At 45.5% G+C, this 24,579-nt stretch overlaps 1 protein-coding gene across 1 annotated transcript in view; it reads left to right on the top strand.

Annotated features, from left to right (window-relative positions):
• The window catches only part of AKAP9 (A-kinase anchoring protein 9), a gene marked incomplete at its 5' end in the record, with an annotated part of 407,878 nt that overhangs the window by 218,954 nt on the left and 164,345 nt on the right, over positions 1 to 24,579 (top strand). The window contains 1 exon segment of the mRNA XM_082257825.1: positions 12,964 to 13,181. Within this exon segment, the coding sequence (XP_082113951.1) occupies positions 12,964 to 13,181 (218 nt within the window).

The following is a 24,579-nucleotide window of genomic DNA, read 5'->3' as shown; positions in this document are numbered from 1 at the left end:
TCTAGCAGAAACCGCAGACGCACTGATCGCCCCGTGGGGGCAATACCAGCTAATATATGCCTTCCCTCCTCTCGCGTTACTGCCAAGACTTCTTCGCAGGGTAGAGGAGGAAGGAATCCCAGTAATCCTGGTAGCTCCGGACTGGCCTCGTCGAGCTTGGTACGCCGACATGGTCAGACTGGTGGCGGACGTCCCGTGGAGACTTCCTCTCAGAGAGGATCTACTGTCTCAGGGACCGATCTTCCATCCTGCTTTACGATCGCTGGCTTTAACGGCCTGGCTATTGAGACCCAGGTGCTGAAGGACAAAGGTTTGTCAGCTTCAGTTATTCCTACTCTAGTTGAAGCAAGGAAAGCGACTTCCAGAAAGATTTATCATCGTACATGGAAGTCCTACATTGCATGGTGTGAACCTTTGGGGTTCCGTCCTCGGTCTTATTCGATTAGTCGAATATTGGCCTTTCTGCAACAAGGGGTTGAGCAGAAACTGGCCTTGAGTACTATCAAGGGTCAGGTCTCAGCATTAGCTATCTTCTTTCAGAAGCCTTTGGCTACTCATTCCTTGGTGCGGAATTTCATCCAGGGGGTGCGACATCTGGCTCCGCCAGTGCACGCGCCGTTACCCCCCTGGGATCTTAATTTAGTGTTGTCGGTTCTTCAGAAACCTCCCTTTGAAGATATTAGGGAGATTCCTCTACCCACGTTGTCCCAGAAGGTGGCCTTCTTGGTGGCTATTACTTCTGCACGCAGGGTGTCAGAGCTGGCCGCATTATCTTGTCGTTCACCATATCTGGTGGTTCATAGAGATAAGGTGGTTCTTCGTCCGAATCCATCCTTCCTACCAAAAGTGGTTTCAGAATTTCATCTGAATGAAGAAATTGTATTACCTTCCCTGTGTCCTAAGCCCAGTCATCCTCGGGAATTTGCTTTGCACTCCTTGGATGTGGTCCGGGCGATCAGGGTATACTTGAAAACGACAGACTCGTTTCGCAAGACGGATTCACTTTTTGTGATCCCAGATGGACCCAAAAAGGGGTTGCCTGCATCTGCCGCGACCATTTCCAGATGGATCAGACAGACGGTAGTGCAGGCTTATTCTATTAAGGGTCGGGAGCCCCCGTTCCCTGTTAAGGCGCACTCCACTCGGGCACTTAGTGCGTCATGGGCCTTTCGCCATCAGGCGTCAGTGGTCCAGGTGTGCAAGGCGGCTACCTGGTCGTCGGTGCATACCTTCTCTAAACATTATAAAATTGATGTAATGGCATCGTCTGATGCCTCATTTGGCCGCAAGGTTTTGCAGGCCGCAATTTGAGGAGACCAGTGGTCTACCTCGAGGGTTTTTTTCCGTTGGAAAATTTTTTCTTTTAGTCTCATTCTTTGTTTATAATGAGCCTTTAAAACTTCTAGTTTGGCACCGGTTGGGCCTACTAGATTGGATTTGATTTTGTCAATCCCACCCCTCATTTGTGGCACTGCTTCTGGATGTCCCAGCTCTTGAGAATCAAGAAGACTACGTCTGTCAATGAGCGATAGAGAAAAATGGATTTTTGTAAGAACTTACCGTAAAATCCTTTTCTCTTAAGCTCATTGACAGACGTAGTACCCGCCCCTCTATCATTGAGTTGGGTTGGGTTAAATTCTCTGTACTGCTTTAAACAGAACTGATTCCCTGTAGCAGAGAGAGGGAGGATATACCCTCAGGGACTGCCCCCTAGGGTGGAGCCAGAACGTTTTGTCATTCTGCCTAGTCCTACTCCTGCGGAGACAACATAACCCAGCTCTTGAGAATCAAGAAGACTACGTCTGTCAATGAGCTTAAGAGAAAAGGATTTTACGGTAAGTTCTTACAAAAATCCATTTTTTTCTGTCTAGTCAGGAGTAAGGACCTAAGTTCCTTGCTGGGATCTTTGGTCCTGGCAAGATTTTTTTTTTAGAAAAAATATTTTTTAGGTAGTTTTCTCCAGTGTTTTTTTCCTGTGAGATCTTCAAGCAAATACGCCGGACTGGGCGACACTAGTGGTCACCCCAGCCGGCCTACGAGCGCGCGCAGACCATTGCATCGCGCTTGGTCGGCCGCGACACATTCAAGTAAGTATGCGGGGCCGGGCGACGGGCTGGATGTTGAGATCCAGTGGTCACCCCGGTTTCTGCCTACGAGCGCGTGCAGACCAGAGCTCCGCGCTGGGTCGGCCGCGACGGAGTCCCATTGGAGGGACTGACCTTGCGAGTTAAGTCTCGCTTGGACGCCAGGAACCAGAGAGTCGAGGCGTCCGGAGTGGTCCACAACCCCCCACCCCGGTGGAGAGGGTATTGTGAAGAGAGGGTGCCTGTCGGTTCGGTATGGTGAGTAAATGTTTCCTTTTTTCCCTCGTTATGAGGCAGTTTTGGAATATGGGCCCCTCCATACATGGTCAGTATCTGTCTGACACTAAAAGTCCCCCTTGTAAATACAGCATGTGTTTGGTGGGAAGTGGACTTGGTTTGAGAGCTAACACTCTACCCAGCAGACTGCAGTATTGCAGCAGACATAGGAGGTATAATCCTACCTTAATTGTAGTGGACCTCCTGCAGATCGATAAACCGCCATTTAGCAGAATGCAGGTGGATGTGCTGGGAAAACGATTTCGGCAATCCGCCGCCATTTTTCTGTAGACCAGGTGCATGAATGTCCTCAGGTCACGCCGGCCGCCATGTTTTTGGAGTCTATTGTCTCCTGTATGGGGGCGGCCATGTTTGAATAGCCCAGCTAACCTCGTGGAGAGCTGGGAACGCCGGAAGGCGTACACAGGGGGTGGAGCCACTTCCTTTCTACCCGGGAAAACGAACACAGCTCTTTCCAGTCTGTAAAGACAAACGCTGACTGCAGTTGGTTGGAAACTTCTCTGCATCGGGTGGTGAGCCTTGAGGGTCCCTCTCTCTCTCTGTGGGGATCAAGTAGAGGTACTCTGAGGGGCGCTATTGCGCTAGGGGGATACACATAAAAAAAAAAAAAAAAAGATGTTTTTTCTTTTTTACTGGCAGAGTGTCCTGGATTAACATGGACCCTGCCACTCAGGTATCTCCACCAGATCCCTTCGAGGGGTCTGCAGCACCCCATTGACAATTGAATCATTGTCAGCTAATATGGAAACTTTTGTGTCCCGGGTGGAAGTGGCTTGTCAGGGACAGGGCGCAAGCCCCCGCCTAACCCCATATTATCTGAAACTTCGGATTCAGAATCTGAGCCTATTTCTGCAGTTGCAGGTACCTCATCTGGGATTGGTGGCTTGGGTACTGTCTCTTCAGACAGTGAGGAGGATGTTTCGGCATCAGCCATAGCCCGAGAGGAAGCGTTGGTAAACGCACTCATTGTATCTGTTCAAGAAACCTTAAGATTACAGGGTACTCCATCGGAAATAGCTGAAATCCCCTTTGGGACTAAAAAAAGGCATCAAAGTGGCGAAGGTTTTTTCCATTGCCCAAATGTTTGGGCAATCCAATCAAAGAAGAATAGAGTCTGCCAAAACGCACTTCTGCTATTTCTAAACGCATTAACAGATGTTATCCGTTTGAGGAAACCCTCATTAAGAAATGGACAGAACCACCTCTGGTGGATTCACCAATTGCTAGATTGAATAAAGCCACGGTTATTCCATTAGAAGACGCTCCGTTTTTTAAAGTTCCGGTGGATCGCAAGATAGAAACTATGTCTCGCACACGTTTTTCCTTGATTGGATCAGCTTTCAGACCAATAATTGCTATTGGGCTGGTTTTGCAGACTGTAACCGAATGGACCAAATGGTTACGCCGGGACTTAGAAGAGGTCCCCCAGGCGGTATCGGATTTGTTGGAACAGATGATACAGGGGTTACAGTTTGTGTGTGATGCAGCGTCAGACGCCACTCCATTATTGGCGCGAGCATCAGTTTCAGCAGTGGTTCTCAGGCGTACACTGTGGCTAAAAGGTTGGTTAGCCGACCAAGGTTCCAAAAAAGCATTGGCTGATATCCCCTTTTTAGGAGAGCGTTTATTTGGAGCCAACTTAGATGAGATCATTAAGGATCTCATGGGTGAAAAGAGCACCTTTTTACCGCAAAATGCTAAGGGTAAAGGAACTCGTCAAAGACGAGGGCCTTCTTTCTCTGCTCACAAAAAGTTTTTTTGCCCCGCGGGTGAAAAAATTAAGTCCTCCAAAGCTCCTTCAGGAGGCTTCAGGGGACGTTGGTCGGGCAAGCAAAAGCCCGCCCCCTCCAGACCTGAAGATAAGTCGACCAAAGTCTGAAGGTGCGCCCCCACCCATAATTGGGGTGGGGGGACGTCTTCGCCGGTTCCCGGATCCATGGCTTTCCAGAATCCCGGACAAGTGGGTTTGCGAAATCATAAGGTCAGGGTACAAGATCGAGTTTCGATCTCTCCCACCGGCACGATTCTTCCCTTCCAATATCCGACTATCCCCGGATCGTTTAGAAGATCTGCGGAGAGCAGTCACGGATTTACTACAACAAGGAGTGGTAGTCCACGTTCCTTGGACAGAACGTTTTTCAAGGGTTTTATTCAAACCTATTTACAATACTCAGGAAAGAGGGCAAAGTGCGTCCAATTCGGGACTTAAGGGCACTCAATTCCTTTCTCAACATAAGAAAATTCAAAATGGAATCCATTCGCACAGTAGCAGCCTTCCTCCATTCAGGGGATGTCCTAGCGTCCATAGAATCTAGGACGCCTATCTTCACATTCCCATTTTCGCAGGACATCAGCGGTTTCTACGTTTTTCCGTAGAAGAGAACCACTATCAGTTTGTGGCGTTACCTTTCGGTCTCGCCACGGCTCCTCGGGTCTTCATGAAGGTGTTGGCCCCAATGTTGGCACTACTGCGCCAAAGAGGCATATCGATTCTGGGTCACCTAGACGATCTTCTGCTCCGTGTGGCTCTATTACTAAACTTAGAGATCACCATGACCTCTTTGCAAGAGTTCGGGTGGCTGGTGAACCTGCAGAAGTTATCTTTGGTTCCCACCAGAAGGCTGGAATATTTGGGTCTAATTTTAGACACATCCAGGCTTGCATGAGGGTCCTGGGTTTGATGGTGGCTTCCTTTAAAGCAGTACCAGTTGCCCAGTCCCATATCCGAATTCTTCAAGGAAAGATTCTTCTTAGGTGTAACCGTAATCCAGATTCCCTGGACAATCGGATCCGGCTGAGCGAGCGGACCAGGGAGTCCCTGGTCTGGTGGCTTCGGTCTTCGATGCTCAGCCAGGGGAAGTCATTCCTACCAATATTTGGACGCTTATCACCACGGATGCCAGTCTATCCGGGTGAGGAGAAATTCTCGGCTCAGGGGCTTTGGTCCCTGGAAGAGTCCAGGTTACCGATAAATGTACTGAAACTGAGAGCGATCAGACTTTGTCTGATTTACTGGACCGAGCAGCTCCAGGGCAGCCCGGTTCGGATCCAGTCGGACAATGCCACAGCAGTGGCTTATGTCAATCATCAAAGGGGCACCAGGAGTGTCCTGGCGGCCATAGAAGTGACCAGTCTTCTTCGTTGGGCGGAACAGATGTTCCAGCTCTCTCTGCGGTATTCATTCCGGGGGTGAATTGGCAGGCAGATTATCTCAGCCGTCAGATTCTGGATCAAAGGGTATGATCTCTTTATCCAGGGATATTCCACCAACTGTGCCCCCGTTGGGGCACCCCGAATGGGAGCTGTTGGCATCTCAGCTCAACAGGAAAGTGCGGAGGTTGTGGCTCGCTCCCACGATCCTCTGGCAGACACCGCAGACATGCTGATCGCCCCGTGGGGGCAGTATCAGCTACTTCCCTCCTCTCAAGTTTCTGCCGAAGCTTCTTCGCAGGATAGAGGTGGAGGGAATTCCAATTATCCTGGTAGATCAGGACTGGCCTAGTCGGCTTGGTACGCCGACCTGGTCAGGCTGGTCACAGACGTTCCTTGGCGACTTCCTCTTACGGAGGATCTGCTGTCGCAGGGATCGATCTTTCATCCGGCTTTACGATCGCTGGCTTTAACGGCCTGGTTATTGAGACCCAGGTGCTGAAGGACAAGGGATTGTCAGCTTCAGTTATTCCTACTCTAGTTAAAGCAAGGAAAGCGACTTCCAGAAAGATTTATCATCGCACATGGAAGTCTTATATTGTGTGGTGTGAATCCCTTGGGTTCCCTCTACATCTTTATTCGGTAGCCCGAATATTGGCTTTTCTGCAACAGGGAGTTGAGCAGAAGCTGGCCTTGAGTGTTATCAAGGGTCAGGTTTCAGCATTTGCTATCTTCTCTCAGAAGGTTTTGGCTACTCATTCCTTGGTGCGGAATTTCATCCAGGGGGTGCGACACCTGGCTCCACCAGTGCGCGCGCCGTTACCATCCTGGGATCTTAATTTGGTGCTGTCGGTACTTCAGACACCTCCCTTTGAAGATATCAGGGAGATTCCCTTGCTTACTTTATCCCAGAAGGTGGCCTTCTTGGTGGCTATCACTTCTGCACGCAGGGTGTCAGAACTGGCTGCATTATCCTGTTGTTCCCCAGATCTGGTGGTTCATAGGGATAAGGTTGTTCTTCATCCGAATCCATCCTTCCTTCCTAAGGTGGTTTCAAGGTTTCATTGAATGATGACATTGGATTGTCCTTCCTATGTCCTAAGCCCAATCATCCTCGAGAATTTGCATGGCACTTCTTGGATGTAGTTCGGGCGATCAGGATATATTTGAATACTACGGATTCAATTTGTAAGACGGATTCACTGTTTGTGATCACGGATGGCCCTAAGAAGGGGTTGCCTGTTCTGCTACGACCATCTTTAGATGGATCAGACAGACGGTGGTATAGGCTTATTTTATCTAAGGGTCGGGATCCCCCGTTCCCTTTTAAGGCGCATTCTACTCGGGCGCTTAGAGTTTTCTGGACCTTCCGCCATCAGGCGTCAGTGGTTCAGGTTTTTTTGCAAGGCGACTGTTTAGTCGTCGGTTCATACCTTTACAATATTGTATAAGGTATATGTGATGGCATCATCAGATGCCTCTTCTGGCCGCAAGGTTCCTGCAGGCCACTGTTTGAGGAGACCAGTGGTCTACCTTGAGGGTTTTTTCCGTTGGAAATTTTTATTTGAGTCTCATTCTTTATTTATAATGAGCCTTTAAAACTTCTAGTTGGCACCCGTTGGGCCTTCTAGATTGGATTTTGATTTCTATCAATCCCACCCCTCATTTGTGGCACTGCTTCTGGATGTCCCAGTTCTTGTGAATCAAGAAGACTACGTCTGTCAATGAGCGACAGAGAAAATCGGATTTTTGTAAGATCTTACCGTAAAATCCTTTTCTCTTAGCTCATTGACAGACGTAGTACCCGCCCCTCTATCATTGAGTTGGGTTGGGTTAAATTCTCTGTTGCTGCTTTGTGACAGAACTGATTCCTTGTAGCAGAGAGAGGGAGGATATACCCTCTGGGACTGCCCCTAGGGTGGAGCCAGAACGTTTTTTCTTTCTGCCTAGTCCTACTCCTGCAGAGACAACATAACCCAGTTCTTGTGAATCAAGAAGACTACGTCTGTCAATGAGCTAAGAGAAAAGGATTTTACGGTAAGATCTTACAAAAATTCTGTTTTTCCATCAGTCTGGATTTCACGGACAGGATCGGATTGGATAGCAGCAGGTGTCAGCATACATGTCACCACTGACATCCGCTGCTCCATAGAGATGCATGGAGCATCCAATCAGGTCCGCCTGACAAACTGACAGGTGGATCTGATCGGAAAGCTGGTGTCTTAAGGGTCCTTTCACACGAGCTGTGCGCTTGGCAGACTCTGTTTTTCTCAGCGGAGATTGATCCACCGATCCTCGCTGAGCAGGCGGATGACAGATCCATCTCCGCTTACTTTGCAGAGAGCTGTCAGATCCCCGCTGTCCTCTATGGGAGATCAGATGAGAACGGACCGCCTGTCCAATTTCATCCGATCCTCCAGACAGAAGGAAAATAGGGTTTCCATCTGTCCGGATTTAACGGACAGGATTGAATAGCAGCGGGTGTCAGCAGACATGTCTCAGCTGACATCCTCTGCCCCATAGGGCTGCATGGAGCATCTGATCAGGTCCGCCTAAAACACTGATCAGAAAGCCCGTGTGAAAGGGCCCTTAAGCAACTGTAAGCTTCAAAAACATGGAGCCTAGCCCAAATACATTCAGATAATATGTAAAGTATTTAAACTGTAAAGAAAATAGCCTATTCAATAATCAGCAGGATGGCCATGGAATGACAAATCTAAAAAAGAAAATAATAAAAGACTGCTTTTGATCAAGTATTGAAATAAAACAAAAACAAATGGCCGTATGCCATGTACAAATTGCTGTATGTAGGAAAGCACAGACGGATCGTTGGCATCGGCTGCCATATGTCAGAAAATAAAAGCAGTCTACCTACAGCTGCTGGCTGTCAGGCTTGTGTGAAATCACATCCTAAATAGGCATCGGATCCACAGCTATGAATCTATAAACATCAAATGAAAACTCTGCTGTTGTATAAATTGCTTGCTTGCTCTTACATGACTTCATCAGTTTGTTTTGACAGCAAAAAAGCAGAACATTTCTATTCTAGTTTCCTCAGCACAGTTGCTGTTGAATTAGCAGCACCCAGTTCATACATGCTGATTAGGTGCAATGGGGATATGCAGTCCCATCTCTGAATTAGGGACCTGCTTATAAACATTGCTAATGTTTGCTTTTTGTTTTCCTGGACTTCATTTGAATTGGCTTTTTTATTTTATTTTATATTATAAATCATTGAGTCCGCAAGAAAAATTACATTTTTGGCCTTGGGGGCTACACTTAGTGTTTATAAAGTTTCAAGGCTTTTTATCTTAATGCATTCTTTGCAATAAGGTAAAAAACCTTCTGTGCTGCAAAAGCCCCCCCCCCCATTATTCTTACCTGGGCAGGATCTATTCCAGGAATGTGCATGGGAGCTGCGGCTCTCCCTGCGGTCCCCCTCCTCATTGGGCAGATTGATAGTAGCGGCATCAATTGGCTCTAAATGCTGTGACAAGGGAGCAGAGCCGAGTTTCCTGGCCTGTGTCAATAGACGCATACTGGTGGCTTGGGAGCGAGCCCCCATGGGTGCCCCCAGGGAAAGTGGGTTCACTCGCCAAAGCAAAAGGGCCTGGAGCACCAGCAGGGGACCCCAGAAAAGGAGTCTCAGGGCTGCTCTGTGCAAAACCATTGCACAGAGCTGGTAAGTATACCATGTTTGTCATTTTAGCTTTAACAAAAATAACACAAGGTTTTATTATCATTTTAAGGCTCAGTTCACCTTACCGCTCTGAGATTTTTAGTGCAATTATGTAGTGTGACTTTGATGCATCTTTGGATGTGACTAGCATACTCTATGGAGCCAAACAGCACTGCGATCGCATCAAAGTAGCACAACAACCTTTTCCCAATTCTCACTGCACAGAGTCACATTGATGTGATTGGGTACCATTGAAAATAGTGTGATTTCCCTTGTCGTGCAATTCTCAAGTCCTGTCAGAAATCGCACCAGTGTAAACTACCGTAGCACTTTTTCAATGTTATGTGGTGATTAGGCCACTGGGTGGCAGTGTTCCATTGTTTTCTGAAAGTAAAGGCGCAGAACACCAAACCCTTGTTAGATCCGTACACCTTCTGCCCATTTACTGGGCAGAGTGAAAGGTTTGTTGCCAGAAGCAAACTGATATTGCTATGGGCACACGTTCTGCTTTCAGAATATCAAATGTAGAATATCATAAACACCTCATAAAAAATATCATAAGCACATCATAAAAAAGAAAAACACCTTTTATATTGATGCCACCATTGCCTAAAAATAGGCTTTTGGGGTTTTGGATTTATGGCAGAAAGTGCATGGTATTGACAGCTCTGAATGGCAACAGTGTAGTTGTAAATTCCAGATCTCCCCCCCCCCCATAGTCCCTGAATGTGTTTAGTGTTTGCCAATCTCACTCTTACTATTGCATTTTCCAAAAATCTAAGAGGGAGCGTGGGACACCCTTATAATAGCCGAAGCAGGTGTGTGCAGACCCAAGAATCAGAGAGAGTTTATCACTGAGTGCCTGAGAGGTGTAGGAAACACGGCATTTACTACCAAATCCTGATATACCTGTGTGAGCCGATATTCACTTTTATTCTCTCCCTGTCAGTCATTGTCAGTCTATAAGTCTCCTGCCTGAGCTCCTGGCTGATGAATAATACACACTCCAGAGTCTAGGTCAGGCATGTCCAACCTGCGGCCCGGAACCGCAGGCAATGCGGCCCACTGCCCCCTGCCAATTTTTTTATTTTTACTGGGGAGGAAGGAAGTCGGGTCGGGGGCACGGCCACAGCAGCTTCCAACTAACGGTAGGCAGAGGCTGCGTCGCAGGGGAGGGGGGAGGCGAGCATGTGCAGTGTTTCTGACTCCTACCACCATGACCATTTCTTCAAATCACTGAAGTGGTCATGGTGGTTAGAGTGTTCCTTTGATATCTCTCAGAAGAAGTAAACCTCTGTATACGGATTACATTTCATTTGATCATCCTCTAGTTGTGTTAAATTAGTGCGGGGGGTGCGGCGGCATTTTATTAATTATATACCTTAACTATAGTATATATTTTATATGCGGCCCGAGAAAATTTCTCTACACTCAATGTGGCCCAGAGAGGCCAAAAGGTTGGACACCCATGATCTAGGTTGTTGGAGGAGCTCAGGCTGGCCATATGTTATACAATTTTCTTACAGTTTACCTTCAACTATGTAGTACAAAGACCTGGCTTATGGGATACAATTGAAAGTGTTTTGTCCTCGTCTTATATGGATTTTGGTAAATCTAACAGAAATATGTACAAGAGGATTGAACATGGATGGCCAGCCTTAAACAGTCTATGAACAAGCCTTTGATTTATTTTCATGTAATCATGACAGCCCCGGTTATATATAATAGTTCTTTTGCCTATTTATCAGCACTGAGCTCAGGCAGGAGATAGGCTGTCCTTACATCCTGGCTTTTTCATCCTAAGGCCCTTTTCAAACATGGTAGTCCGTCGGCGGACTCCGTTTTTCTCAGCGGGGATCGATCCGCTGATCCCCCGCTGAGCAGGAGGATGACAACTCTGTCTCCGCGCTGTGTGCAGAGACATAGCTGTCAGGTCCCCGCTGTTCTCTATGGGGGAATTGGATGAGAACGGACCGCCTGTCCGTTCTCATCCGATCCGCTGGACGGATGGAAAATAGAGGTTTCCATCCGTCCAGATTTGACGGATTGGATCAGATGTCAGTGGACATGTCTCCGCTGACATTTGCTGCCCCATAGAGATGCATGGAGCATCCGTTCAGATCCATCTGAAAAACTGACAGGCGGATCTGAACGGTCCGCTAGTGTGAAAGGAGCCTTAGGCCCCAATTCACACATGTGGACCGTTCATTTCATCAGTTCAATCACATCAGAATGCATAAAATATTCATCAGTTTTTTTTCTACATCCACTACCAATGCAAAAACAAGTGAAAAACTGACCCTTTGTCAATTTGCATCGGAAGTTCTCCTCCCTCCCCTCTGCAGTCTTGTGGGGGACACTGACCGGTCCCAGAAGACTGCATTCACTATTCACGATGCGCAGGGTAACTCGCCCATGCGCAGTGGGCCCCCAGCTATGAATCCGCAAGCTGTTTTACCTGGGTGACCAAAGACAGCGGGTGAGACTGACTGGGGTGAGTACACCGCAGGATCGAGGGACAGGTGAGTGTCTGTTTTTTAAAAGTCAGCAGCTACAGTTATTGTATAGGTGATTGGAGATCTGTGTTATAACATTTCCAAACAGGAGCTGAAGGGCGCTTTGCTGTCTTTGAGAAAGCTGCTTGAAGCTTGCCGAAAGCTTTGCAAAAGCTTGCTGAGAGTTTCATATGCGTTTACACTTTTGCTTGCACACTTGCTATTTACACCGCTCTTATACAAGCTGAAGCTCGTGTGAAACAGGCCTTTGAGTAAAGGTTTTAGGGGCTGGTCACACAGTGTAGAGGAAGCCTGCCAGAGCAAAGAGTTAAAAAAAATAAAATAAATTAAACTTATTCCTCTACCCCTAAACCTAGTGGGCATTTTAACCATAGCAGTGTGGGCAGGGGGTCCACTGTGAGGCCCCTTTCACACGAGCGATTCGATCAGATCCACCTGTCAGTTTCTTAGGCGGATCTGATCGGATCCCCCCATGCATCTCTATGGGGCAGCAGATGTCAGCGGAGACATGTCTGCTGACACCCTCTGCCATCTGCATCCGATCCTGTCCGTGAAATCCAAATGGATGGAAACCCTATTTTCCATCCGTCCAGGGGATCGGATGAGAGCAGACAGGCGATCCGCTCTCATCCAATTCCCCCATAGAGATGCATTGGGCTCTGACATCTCCCTTTCCGCACACAGAGCGGAGAGAGAGCCGTCACCTGCCTGCTCAGCGGGGATCTGTGTTTACGAACACGGAGATTTTACAAAACACACCCTTAGGGCTCTTTCACACGGTCCGCCTCCGCAGGCGGATCAGTGCTGAGCAGCACTGATCCGCCTGCGGAGGCGGACTGTGTGAAAGAGCCCTAAGGGTGTGTTTTGTAAAATCTCCGGAGTTCAGCTTTAAACTCACTGCACTCCGTCTCTAAGGCCTGGTTTACACCTTTGCAGTTTGCTTTTGATCCGTTTCTACAGTGCTTTTTGTGGTGCATTTTGTGTTTTTACACAAACGTTTTTGACGCATTTTTCACTTTTTTATGCGTTTTTATATGCTTTTTTTTTTTTTTTCCGTTGGCCAATTTGTTTGGTGGATTAAAAATGCAAATCTCAGTAAAAACACTCTACATGCCTTTCTGCAGCTCCTCCAATGAGGTCGATTAGGCCATAAACACAGTTTTGCTTTTAAAAAGAAGTATTAACAAACACATAGGTGTGAACGGAGCCTAAGTTAGCTGTTCTTCTCTTTTTTTAGATGCTGATGGTGCAGAGGCCTGTAGCGGGGTGAAGTACGAGGTCCTTTGGTCAGAAGCCACTGAGGAAGATCTAGATGTCCCCTTGGAGCTGACGGAAGCGGATTTTCCTGGGACAGGTATCGGCCCAGAAGAGGAAACTCAGGTGTTGAATATCAGCGGCCGACTTCAGTCTGCTGTAGAGAAACTCCTTGAGGCCATCAATGAGACCAGCAATCAGGTACAAAAATGGCAAATGCTCATCCAAAAAAATCCAACATTTCATCTGCAGATATATTATCTGGTTCTCTGCTTCAGGTCCTATGTACACGTCTGCACTTCACAGTCTGTTTGTTTTTAATCTCATCCCATTTTGTAGTGCATTTTAATGCATAGGGGGTATATTTCAACCAGCGTTTTGCAGAAAGGAGGATAGTTACTGCTTTCTTTTGATGTTGATGTTGCATGCAGTATGCATTATATGTGAATTCCACATGTCGTAATAATAATTTATGTGGACAATGTGCTTGAGGATCTTTTTAAAACACTTAGGCCCCTTTCACATGGCTCCGTTCCGTCGATGGAGCCGTTCTGCTCAGCAGGGGATCGATCCGCCGATCCCCGCTGAGCGAGTGGATGACAGCTCCGTCTCTACTCTGTGTGCAGAGACGGAGCTGTCAGATCCCCGCTGTCCTCTATGGGGGAATCGGATGAGAACGGACCGCCTGTCTGTTCTCATCCGATCCCATCCGATCCGCTGGACGGATGGAAAATAGGGTTTCCATCCATCCGGATTTAACGGACAGGATGGGATCGGGTGGCAGTGAGTGTCAGTGCACATGTCTCCGCTGACATCCGCTGCCCCATAGGGATGCATCGAGCATCCAATCAGATCTGCCTGAAAAACTGACAGGCGGATCTGATCGAAGCGTATATGTGAAAGGGACCTTAGAGTTCTGCTTTAATGCAAACTTGTTCGGTGTCTATTCAGGGGAAAACAGGTTCACTTTAATAGCAGCCCTTGCAGCAGCCTCTACATTTATTTAAGTTTTATTTATAAAGACAATATATACAAAACACCAAGGCTTTTTTTCATCTCAAACGCGGGGAAACGCAGTTCCGGCACCCTCAGAACTGAATGTAGTGGCAAGGGGTGCTGGGGGTGTGCTGGAGGATTTATTGCTGCTGGGGAATCTATTTTTGCAGAGGAAGGGGTCTATTGTTGCTGGGGAGGTCTTCTGATGCTGGTGGGGGATCTATTGTTTCTAGGGGTGGGTCTTATGTTGCGGGGGGGGAGACAATCATTGCGGGGAGGGATCTACTGTTCAAGAAGGGGGTCTTTGTTTTTGGCTGCTGGTGGGTCTATTGATGTTGGCTGCTGGGGAATCTTTTGTTGCTGGAGGTGATCTATTTTTGCAGGGGGTCTATTGTTGCTGGGGAGATCTGTTTTTGCTAGTGGAGAATCTATTTTTGATGGAGGTGGGACTTAGGTTGCAGGGGGTCAATCATTGCTGGGGGGGGGTCTATTGCTGCTGGAGGGTCTATTAATGCTGGGGTGGATCAATTGTCACTGGGGTGTCCATTGCTGATAGATCTATTTTACTGCCTTTCTTGTTATCAATAACAAATTCCATACAAAGGACTCTAAACACCACAAAATGATACTCGGTGGAGGTGGAACCAACCAACGGTGCTCGGAGGTGGGTAGGGGCGGAGTTAAAGGGCAACCCAGAAGGGAGGAGTTCCTGCACTTATTCTGTGAGGAAAAAAAGCCCTGCACAACACTATACACTTCCTTTAAAGACAATTCTGCTTAGAGAAATATGGAAAAATAGCAGGGTGAATCTCCCCAATGTGGACACCTACGGCAGTAAAAACTTGACAGAGGGTCTAACCCAGTGGTGCCCAACAGGTGGCCCGCTGAAACTTTGTGTGTGACCTGTCATGTCCTGGGCTGGGTCTGCCACCTGTTGGGCACCTGCACACTTTGCAGAGCAGAAGCAAGGGGTGCCAGGTGCTGAAACATTCGCTGTTTTTCAGCAGTGTCAGCATCTGGCAATGAAGAAGGCAGTACTCTCAGGTGGAGTCTTCTGCACCTTGCAGTACACCAAATATAATATCGGACCCACTGGGGAGAGAAAGCAGCGTGGGAGTGTTTGATCCGGTTAAATTTTACTGCCACACTGCTACTGCCCTGACCACCATCGGGGGGGGGGGGGGGGGGGATAAATAGCACTGCTTCTGAGCAGCAGTGCAGGAGCTAGAGCTTAACAGTATTGTCAATGACACAAGACGATCGTACGATAATCGGATCGTTAGTACGCCGCTTTCGAGAGCCGATCAAGACTGCTCATCTGATATTATCTGATCGTGCAAGCATGAAAGTTTTTCTCATACGATACCAGATTGTACGATTTTCATTTAATCAGTACAGTTGTTGTTCGAAAATACAATAGAAATACTACAACACATGACATCACTTCCGATTTCCTATGCTGTCATATGAGAATTTTCATAACTTTAGTCTTAGGGCTCTTTCACACAGGCGGACCGTTCAGATCCGCCTGTCAGTTTTTTGGCGGATCTGAACGGTCACCCCATGCATCTCTATGGGGCATCGGATGTCAGCGGAGACATGTCTGCTGACATCCGATCCGTTCCGTCAAATCTGGACGGCGGATCGGATGAGAACGGACCGACGGTCCATTCCCATCCGACTCCCCCATAGAGATGCATGGGGAACTGACAGCTGTGTCTCCGCACACAGCACGGAGAACAGCTGTCATCCTCCTGCTCAGCGGGGGATCGGCAGATCGATCCCCCATTGAGATAAACGGAGTCTGTCCGACGGACGGACAGTGTGAAAGGGGCCTAAATGTGCGACTAGCATGCAAAAAAAAAGAAAGAAACAGACGATCTGTCATCCGATTTTCAGATTGTCTGTACGTGGCTTAAAGAGGAGCTCCAGACACCTATCAAAAAAGTGTAGCTGCTGTCTTTTAAAAAAACAGCCACTCCCCTGTCCCCGCGGTCCAGCTATAAGCTCACCCCAGCCGTCTTCATCCTCTGTCCTCCCTTGGCAGCATCGGCATCTTCATTATGGGCACCTGGCTGTGACAGCTTGTGGCTTCACAGCCGGGTGCTCACTGCTCATGCGTGAGTTGCACTGCAGAAGGAGGAAGGGAACTGCCATTGCTGAGCACCACAACATTCGGAATTAAAGTGGGAGCAGATACCTGTCAGGTACGTGCTCCCTTCCCGCACCTCAAAAATGCCAATTGTGCAAGAGGAGGGGGGGGACGAGTCCTTAAAGCGTAACTTCCCCTTTTGAGTGGAGTAACGCTTTAATTCTAACTCAGCATTACAAAGTGATTTCCAGCCTTGTCCTCGTCAACACTGACACCTGTGTTAACGTGAGAATTACTGACATGATGTCAGCAGGTCCTTTTGTGGCATGGCTGAAAAGCAGTGTAACTTTTTTATGGGGGGGGGGGGGGGGCGATTAAGTTAATTTTACTGGCAAAGAGGCACTTTGCAATTCATCTGATCACTCTTCATAACATTCTGGAATATATGCAAATTGCCATCATAAAAACTAAGCCAGCAGACAAAATTAATGTTTGTGTAATTCTCACTTTTGGCCACGACTGTACGACCCTCTGCAAGTGTCACTGGCCGCACTTGAGGCCCTCTTTTATTTTCACATGGTCCCCTTCTGGTCTAACCCTTAACTCTTCCCACCCCCCATAATGCTACACATTAAGAACTGCTCACATTACTGTTTGGTGATGATTATAAATAAAAAAAAAAACCTTAAACCACCTCCTTCCCTAGCCTATTCTGACACTTCGCTCCTACATGCAAAAATCTACTTTTTTTTTTTTTGCTAGAAAATTACTTGGAATCCCAAAGATTATATATTCAATGTAGCAGAGACCCTATAGAATAAAATGGTGTGTGTTGCAATTTATGTCACACTGCATTTGAAAAACTGCTGCGCAAATTCCATTTTCTTTGGAAAAAAAACACATTCATGAATTAAAAAAAAAAAAACAGTAAAGTTAGCCCAATTTTTTGCATAATGTGAAAAATTATGTTACATCCAGTAAATGGATACCAAACATGTCACGCTTTAAAATTGCATCTGCCCGTGGAATGGTGGCAAACTACGGTGCTAAAAATTCTCTATAGGCAACGCTTTAAACGCCTTTACAGTTTACCAGTTCAGAGTTGCACAGGAGCTGGTGCTGGAATAATTGCTCTCGCTCGGATGTTCGCGACAATACCTCACATGTGTGGTGTGATCACCATTTACATATGCGTGCGGGAGTAACCTATGCGTTCACATTTGCACGTAAGCACAGTGGGATGGGGGCGCTTTAAATTTATTTATTTTATACAAACTTTTTTTACACTTTTTTTTTTTAACTTTATTGCTATCACAAGGGATGAACAACATCCCTTGTGACAGCATGGGCTGTGACACGTCCTCTTTACGGAGATGTTTGGGGTCAAACCCTAAGAGCCGGTTCACACATGGGCGACTTGTCAGGCAAGAAGTCGCCTTGGGTCGCCTGCCATAGATTAGCACAGGACCCGTTCTAATCGGAGCGACACAAGTCGCTCCGACTTAGAAAAAGGGTCCTGAGCTACTTTGGGGCGACCTGGAGCGACCTGCATTGACTTCAATGATATGAAGTCCGTGCTGGCCACTCCGAGGTCGTGGTGCGAGCTGCGCACCGCGACTTCACATGTCGCCCGGCAAAGTCGGGTTGCGTCTATGTGAACCGGCTCTAAATCTCTCCTCTGGCCCCCCATGCAGCCGATCAGACACAGATCGATCTGATCAGCTGCTTTCCTGGCCACTGGTGGACAGGTAAACGTAGGGGGTGGAACCGGAAGTGACAAATTACTCATCGCTCCCGGTTTCCAGGGTTACAGAGAGAGGGGAACGATGTCAGTTCCTTTCTCTATCTCTGTAAAGGGTAGCCATTGCAGCAATTGCCGCCACGATGAGACCAGAGAGCCCGTGAAAGGCGGCAGCGGGAGGGGGGTGGTACCCCCTTCCACCACCCCCAGAAGTGATCAAGTGGGTAATTAGTCACTCGGATCACTTCTGCATTAAAGAGAATCTCCGGCTGGAAAGAATAGTACTGGGATGATGCTTGTAGGTGCAGGCACCATCCCGGTATAACCACTGAAACCCTAAGACGTACAAGAACGTCCTTGGGTGGGAAGTGGTTCGTTTCCAAAAGGTATCAACATTATTTTATCATGCTTTTTCTTTTTTACTTTATCTTTTAAGCTGTCCTTGAAGTTCAGCTTTTAGACTTGTACATTAGCTAAAGTTTCCATTTAATGCTCCACTTGCATTTAAAGTAAGGACGATTTAATCCATTCTTTGGTTCATTACCTTTTCTTGGCATCTAACCAAAGTTGGCTGTAGCTGGATTTAGTTGTGTATGAATACAATTATAGTTCTTAGGGTGGGGGTGGCTACAGAATGCAGTAAAGAATATCTGCAAAGATTTTCCCATAATCCTCCACTCTAGCATTTACTGAAACATGTGTCATTGTTCCCTGTGATTATAGTAATTCTTTTCTGTTGACTTGGTACTGGTCTGCGGCCTTACAAAATGTGTTTACATGTCACATACCTTGTGATCTTCCTTGGCACCGTGTTCCAATAATATTAATAATGTGGACGGATGCCAGGATAGTCTATATGAAAAGGAGGTTGTTCTTGGCAGAACCTGGAAATGATTATAGCTTTGCTGATGGAAAATGAGACTTATTTTATGTCTTGTGTCACCTTAAGGTGTGACTTCATTAGGGCCGGTGTTCAAAAGATTGATATTAGCACAGCCTTTCTCATGCTTTTTACCCTAAAGCAGGGGTATTGAATTAAAATTTACAAAGGTCCAGTCAGTAAAATATTCTTCCAGCAGAGGTCCAAATCGCATGTTTGTGCAATGACCGCCCTGAATCCTCACAACCAATCACCTGCTTGTTTACTTGGATATCCCCCGCCCTCTGTCTATAGCTTTCCTGCCTCCAGCTGTTGGCTCTGTGAGACTGGCAGTGGTGATGGCTGTGGGCAGAACGACTCTAAAGGGTGGGACCTCAGGGGTCCGGATGAGACATTAGCTTGGTCCGGATCCGGACCGCGGTCTGCCATTTAGTGATGCCTGCCCTAAAGGAACCCTTAAAATAATGTTCGGATCATGGGTAATCCCTTCTAAAACTGATTTATTGGGAATACATGGGAAAATGCCCCTTACTTTGCTGGTCAGTGAGAAGAATGCCCATCTCACATTGTTGGCCAGTGGGTAGAATGTCCCCCCCCCCCCGTCATGATCAGTGAGAATAATGCCCCCCTTAAAAAGGAGGTCAGTGAAGTAAATGCCCATTAGATTGATGGCCAGCAGGAAGAACCCCCCTTCAAGTGGTGGTCATTGAGAAGAATTCCCCCTTACATTGGTGGACAATGAGATGAATGCGCCCCTTACATTGGTAGCTAGTGAGAAGACTGATTGAGAAGCATGCCCCCTCACATTGGTAGCTAGTGAGAAGACTGATTGAGAAGCATGCCCCCTCACATTGGTAGCTAGTGGGAAGAACCCACCCCCCTACATTGGGGGTTAATGAGAAGGAACCTCCTCTTACAATGGAGGTCAGTGAGAAGAATGCTCACACAGACCGCTCTTCTTGATGTGCGGCCTGATGTAAATGTACAGCCTGTCCGTTTACACCCCACTGCCATCCAATCCGCTGGACAGAAGAGGAACAGATCCCCATCTGTCTCTTTTTGGTAGATCAGATTGGATGTAGGCAGTGTAAACAGACACATGTTCGTTTACACCCGCCGCTCCATAGAGAAGAATAGAGTTTCTGACATGGGTCCGCCTGAAAAACGGACAGGTGGACCCGATCGGAATGTCCGTGTGAAAGGGGGCCTTATATGTTCCACCCCAAAAACAGATGGAACATGTAAATTGTTCCCGAAGGTGAACTTATCCTTAATGCTCCTTTCACGCTTGTGCAATTTGAGGTCCAAAGTTGCATGACAAACTACACACCATTGTTTTCAATGGCACCTGTTCAAACTTTGAAAAGGTGTCTGCACTACTTTGGTCCAATGTTTGATGCAAGTTTAATTCATAGAATGTAAAGTTGAATCAAAATTATACCAAAAGTCACATGGAACTGGAAATCGTGCGATTTGGAGACTCGATTTTGTGAAAGAAGCCTTAAAGAGGAACTGCAGTCTGCTCACATAATTTGTAATAAAAACATCTTTGCCATTCTGAAGCTTCCCTCCAAACACTGTGCATATTATTTTATATAGAAAAAAATGTAGGATGAAATGAAAGATGAAAAAATAACTGAAGGTCCACTTTGACAACAAAACCTGGAAGCTGATTGGTTTCTATGCAGAGCTGCACCAGATTTTTCACTCTCCGGTTTTAATAAACCCCCCCCCCCCCCCCCCCACTGTCACTTTGCCCTGCAAGGTGACAGTATTACTTTAGCAGAGTGTTACTGTTTTACATACCTTATTTGTATATACGTTGTATATGAGGGCAGCTACATTTGCATCATACATAAATGGACTCTGCTTTCAGCCTAAAGTAGAAGAAAAGGCCAGATCTAACTGGCAGGATCACCAGGTAATATTTTTAAAATAAACAAGCAAAAAATTGGGGGAGCAAACCCTGAACATGTATATCTAAAGCCGGTGCAGCTATGGACCAAGCAACATGTATATTAAAAAAGAATAGCGCAACCATGCAAAAGAAATGACTATCAAATATGAAGACAATCCATAAATAAAAATGGGGATTTAGTCCCACCATATGGCCATATCCTGCTCAAGCCCACCACTGCGTCAAAGTACCCCATTATCAGTGGGTCCTACACTATCCATAGAAAAGGGGTGAATCCAGCCTCTCTAACCCTTGGAGACAACACTCCTTGCTGGGAAGGTGTGCTAATGCACTGCAGGGGACTCCTCCTGTATCTACTTGATAGAGGACACCAATAGAGTATCCCATCCCCCGCACACACCTGTACTCTATTGGTGTCCTCTATCAAGTAGATACAGGAGGAGTCCCCTGCAGTGCATTAGCACACCTTCCCAGCAAGGAGTGTTGTCTCCAAGGGTTGGAGAGGCTGGATTCACCCCTTTTTTATGGATAGTGTAGGACCCACTGATAATGGGGTACTTTGACGCGGTGGTGGGCTTGAGCACGATATGGCCATATGGTGGAACTAAATCCACATTTTTATTTATGGATTGTCTTCATATTTGATAGTCATTTCTTTTGCATGGTTGCGCTATTCTTTTTTAATATTTCTAAAATGACTTGGGCTCCTTTCACACTTGTGCGACTTGTCATGCGATTTGGGACTGCAAAATCGCATGACAAGTCATTCTCTATTATTTCCAATTAGCTCCATTCATATCTGTGCGACTTGAAGTCGCACCAACTTCAAAGTAGTCCCTGCACTTCTCTTTGATGATTTTGATGCGTTTTTATAAGCCCAGTCAAACTTGCATCAAAAAGGCGCATCAAAATCACGGTAAAATCGTGCGACTTTGAAGTCGCACAAGTGTGAAAGGGGCCTTAAGCTTTGAGCATAGTCTGATCTGTGTATATTTGGGTTACTTTGTGTAGGAATGTTTGATTTTTGCCTGGAGTGACACATTAATGTTGCTGCACAGTGACTGCACCTTGCTGTTCCTCTGCCTCTCAGCAGTGTTCATTTTGTTAAAATATTTTCGTCTACTCAATTAACACTATTTTAGTCAAGTAAAATACGACTAAAACTATTCAGATGACTAAAATACGACCAAAACTAAAAAAGACATTTTAGTCAAAAGATTATGACAAAAACTAAATTGAAAATTGACATCAAAATTAACTCTCCTCTGCTGGCCATTTCTAAATCGGCAACACAATTCCATGCAGAGCCGGTAATAATAGCACAATAAAGTTTAAACATGTATTGCACCACCGCATAAGTATTAGTAAGGGGCATCTACTAAGCTGCTGAAAGAGAAACATTTAATAAAAAAAAAAAAGGCTTTTCTTGTATTTTTTTCTTAATATTTAATGTTGGTAATATGTGCAATGATTTTACAGCCAATAGAGTTTAGTTTTGTTTTTTTTTTCTATTTTAAAATTGCAATTCTGTTTGTCATTAAGCAATATTTCTGTTTGTTTATAAAACGTGGTGATATATATATATATATATATATATATATATATATATATATATATATATATATTTTATATATATATATATATATATATATATATATATATATATATAAAAAAGAAGAAAAAAAAAATATATATATAACGTGATATATAAAAAAGATGTTATATGTCACAATGGCTAAATCTGTGTCTGTAGTGCGTGTTCAAACCTTAATACCATAAATAATAACATATTATTAGATTTTACTCCAGAAGTATATAATTAGTTTGGAAATTCTACAGAAATGTTTAGGTAATGCATTCCATTTTACCTAATCTCATTCGATTTGTAGTTGACTAAAATTTTTGAGATTTTAGTAGACTAAAATGTACTGGAGATTTTAGGCAACTAAAATATGACTAAAACCAAAAAAATTCAGATGACTAAAATATGACTAAAACTAAAATAGCATTTTAGTCCAAAAACTTAAATAGGACTAAAACTAAAATGACATTTTAATCAAAAGACTATGACTAAAACGAAATGAAATTTGCTGCCAAAATTAACACTGCCCTTGCAGTGATAGAAAACATAATCCATTCCTCATCTATAGCTTATCAGCACAACATTAGGGAAGGATGCTAATTAAGTTCCATGATCTACAGATGGCCAATAAAAAAAAGAAAAAAAGCATTTACAAATTTGTATATAAAATACTATATATAAAATTATGGAACAGAAAGCATGTCAATGCATGAAATTGCTCCCAGGTAAATATTGCTGTAATAACTGCAAATCTGTACTTACTGCTTACTGTACTTTATAGTTTATTTTCTTTTTTTAATAAAAGCAGTCACATTTCCCTGCTGTCCCATTGTTATGAGGTAATTAGATGCCATTAAGGTTATAATTTGCTGCTAGATAATTAAGGGTGTATATGCACATTAAAGGATTTGAAGAAATCACTGTCAGATTATATCACGTCTGAGTCTTGTGCCTTGAAACTCGCTTAGAGGTGCATCTGCATTGCAAATTGACTGGTCACACCAGCACTATAATCTGTGGTTGTTAGGGGGGGGGGGGTCACAAGACTCGAGACCTGTACACGCCATCAGAAAATCGGATGAAAAATACCGCTTTCCAAGCGATCGTACGATAATCTGATCGTTAGCACACAGCTTTTGAGAGCCGATCACGACCGTTCAACCGATATTATCCGCAGGGACAAACACGAAAAATTTTCTCGTATGATACAAGATCATACGATTTTCGTTTAATCAGTACAGTTATCTGAAAATATAATACATCACTTCTGAATTTTTATTCTGTCGTATGAGAATTTTCGTAACTTTAGGAACCTTTTATTTTCAATATGAGACTAGCATGCGAATAGAAACGGATTATCATACGTCCGATAATATCGTAGTGTGTCAGGTCTGGAGAGTGTGAGACATTTTTGCCTTCCTGGTAATTGATTGGCTGATTGTCGTAGCCAGCAGCCATAACAAGTGTAACACGCAAAGATATTACCTGACTTTGTTAATACCTTAATGATTAGTCGGCAGAAGTCCACCATGTCATCTACCGTGTCATCTGCCGTGTCATCTGCCGTGTCATCTGCCGTGTCATCTGCCGTGTCATCTGCCGTGTTCTCTACTGTGTCCTCTACCATGTCATCTGCCGCGTCATCTGCCCTGCCTTCCTGCTAGAGAGGAAAGATCTACACTTGCTGTTTTTAACCATTTAAAAACATGGTTGAGCACCTACAAGGAGCAGGTGTGCTTAATGTACAAGTCTGCACTGTATGTCTGCTGGATCCAGGCTGGGTTACAATAAAGGTCTTGACAGCTGAACACTGCTACATGCAACTGATGATCACTTATACATCCCAGTATTCTGTTGGCTTTGCTTGCAGCGGCTTGGCAGCCGCTGAATAAAAAGGCTTAAAAGTGCCAATAATGGCATGCTGCATCCCCTTGACTTCAATGCAAAATCGTGTCCCATTGACTTCAATGGAAAAATGCCCCCTGTTGACTTCAGTGCAAATTTGCATCCCCCATTGACTTCGATGCATAATCACGTCCCGTTGACTTCGATGCAAAATCACGTCCCGTTGACCTTGATGCAAAATCACGTCCCATTGACTTTGATGCAAAATCACGTCCCATTGACTTTGATGCAAAATCACGTCCCATTGACTTTGATGCAAAATCACGTCCCATTGACTTTGATGCAAAATCACGTCCCGTTGACTTTGATGCAAAATCACGTCCCGTTGACTTTGATGCAAAATCACGTCCCGTTGACTTTGATGCAAAATCACGTCCCGTTGACTTTGATGCAAAATCACGTCCCATTGACTTTGATGCAAAATCACGTCCCGTTGACTTAATTAATTATTATTATTTTAAACTGTCCATTTTCTTTTCGGTTAA

Source organism: Pelophylax lessonae (genome assembly GCF_965119305.1).
Source record: "Pelophylax lessonae genome assembly, chromosome: 5".
Lineage (NCBI taxonomy): Eukaryota > Metazoa > Chordata > Amphibia > Anura > Ranidae > Pelophylax > Pelophylax lessonae.
Note: the sequence above shows the minus strand (reverse complement) of the source record. Positions and strands in the feature narration are given on the sequence as shown.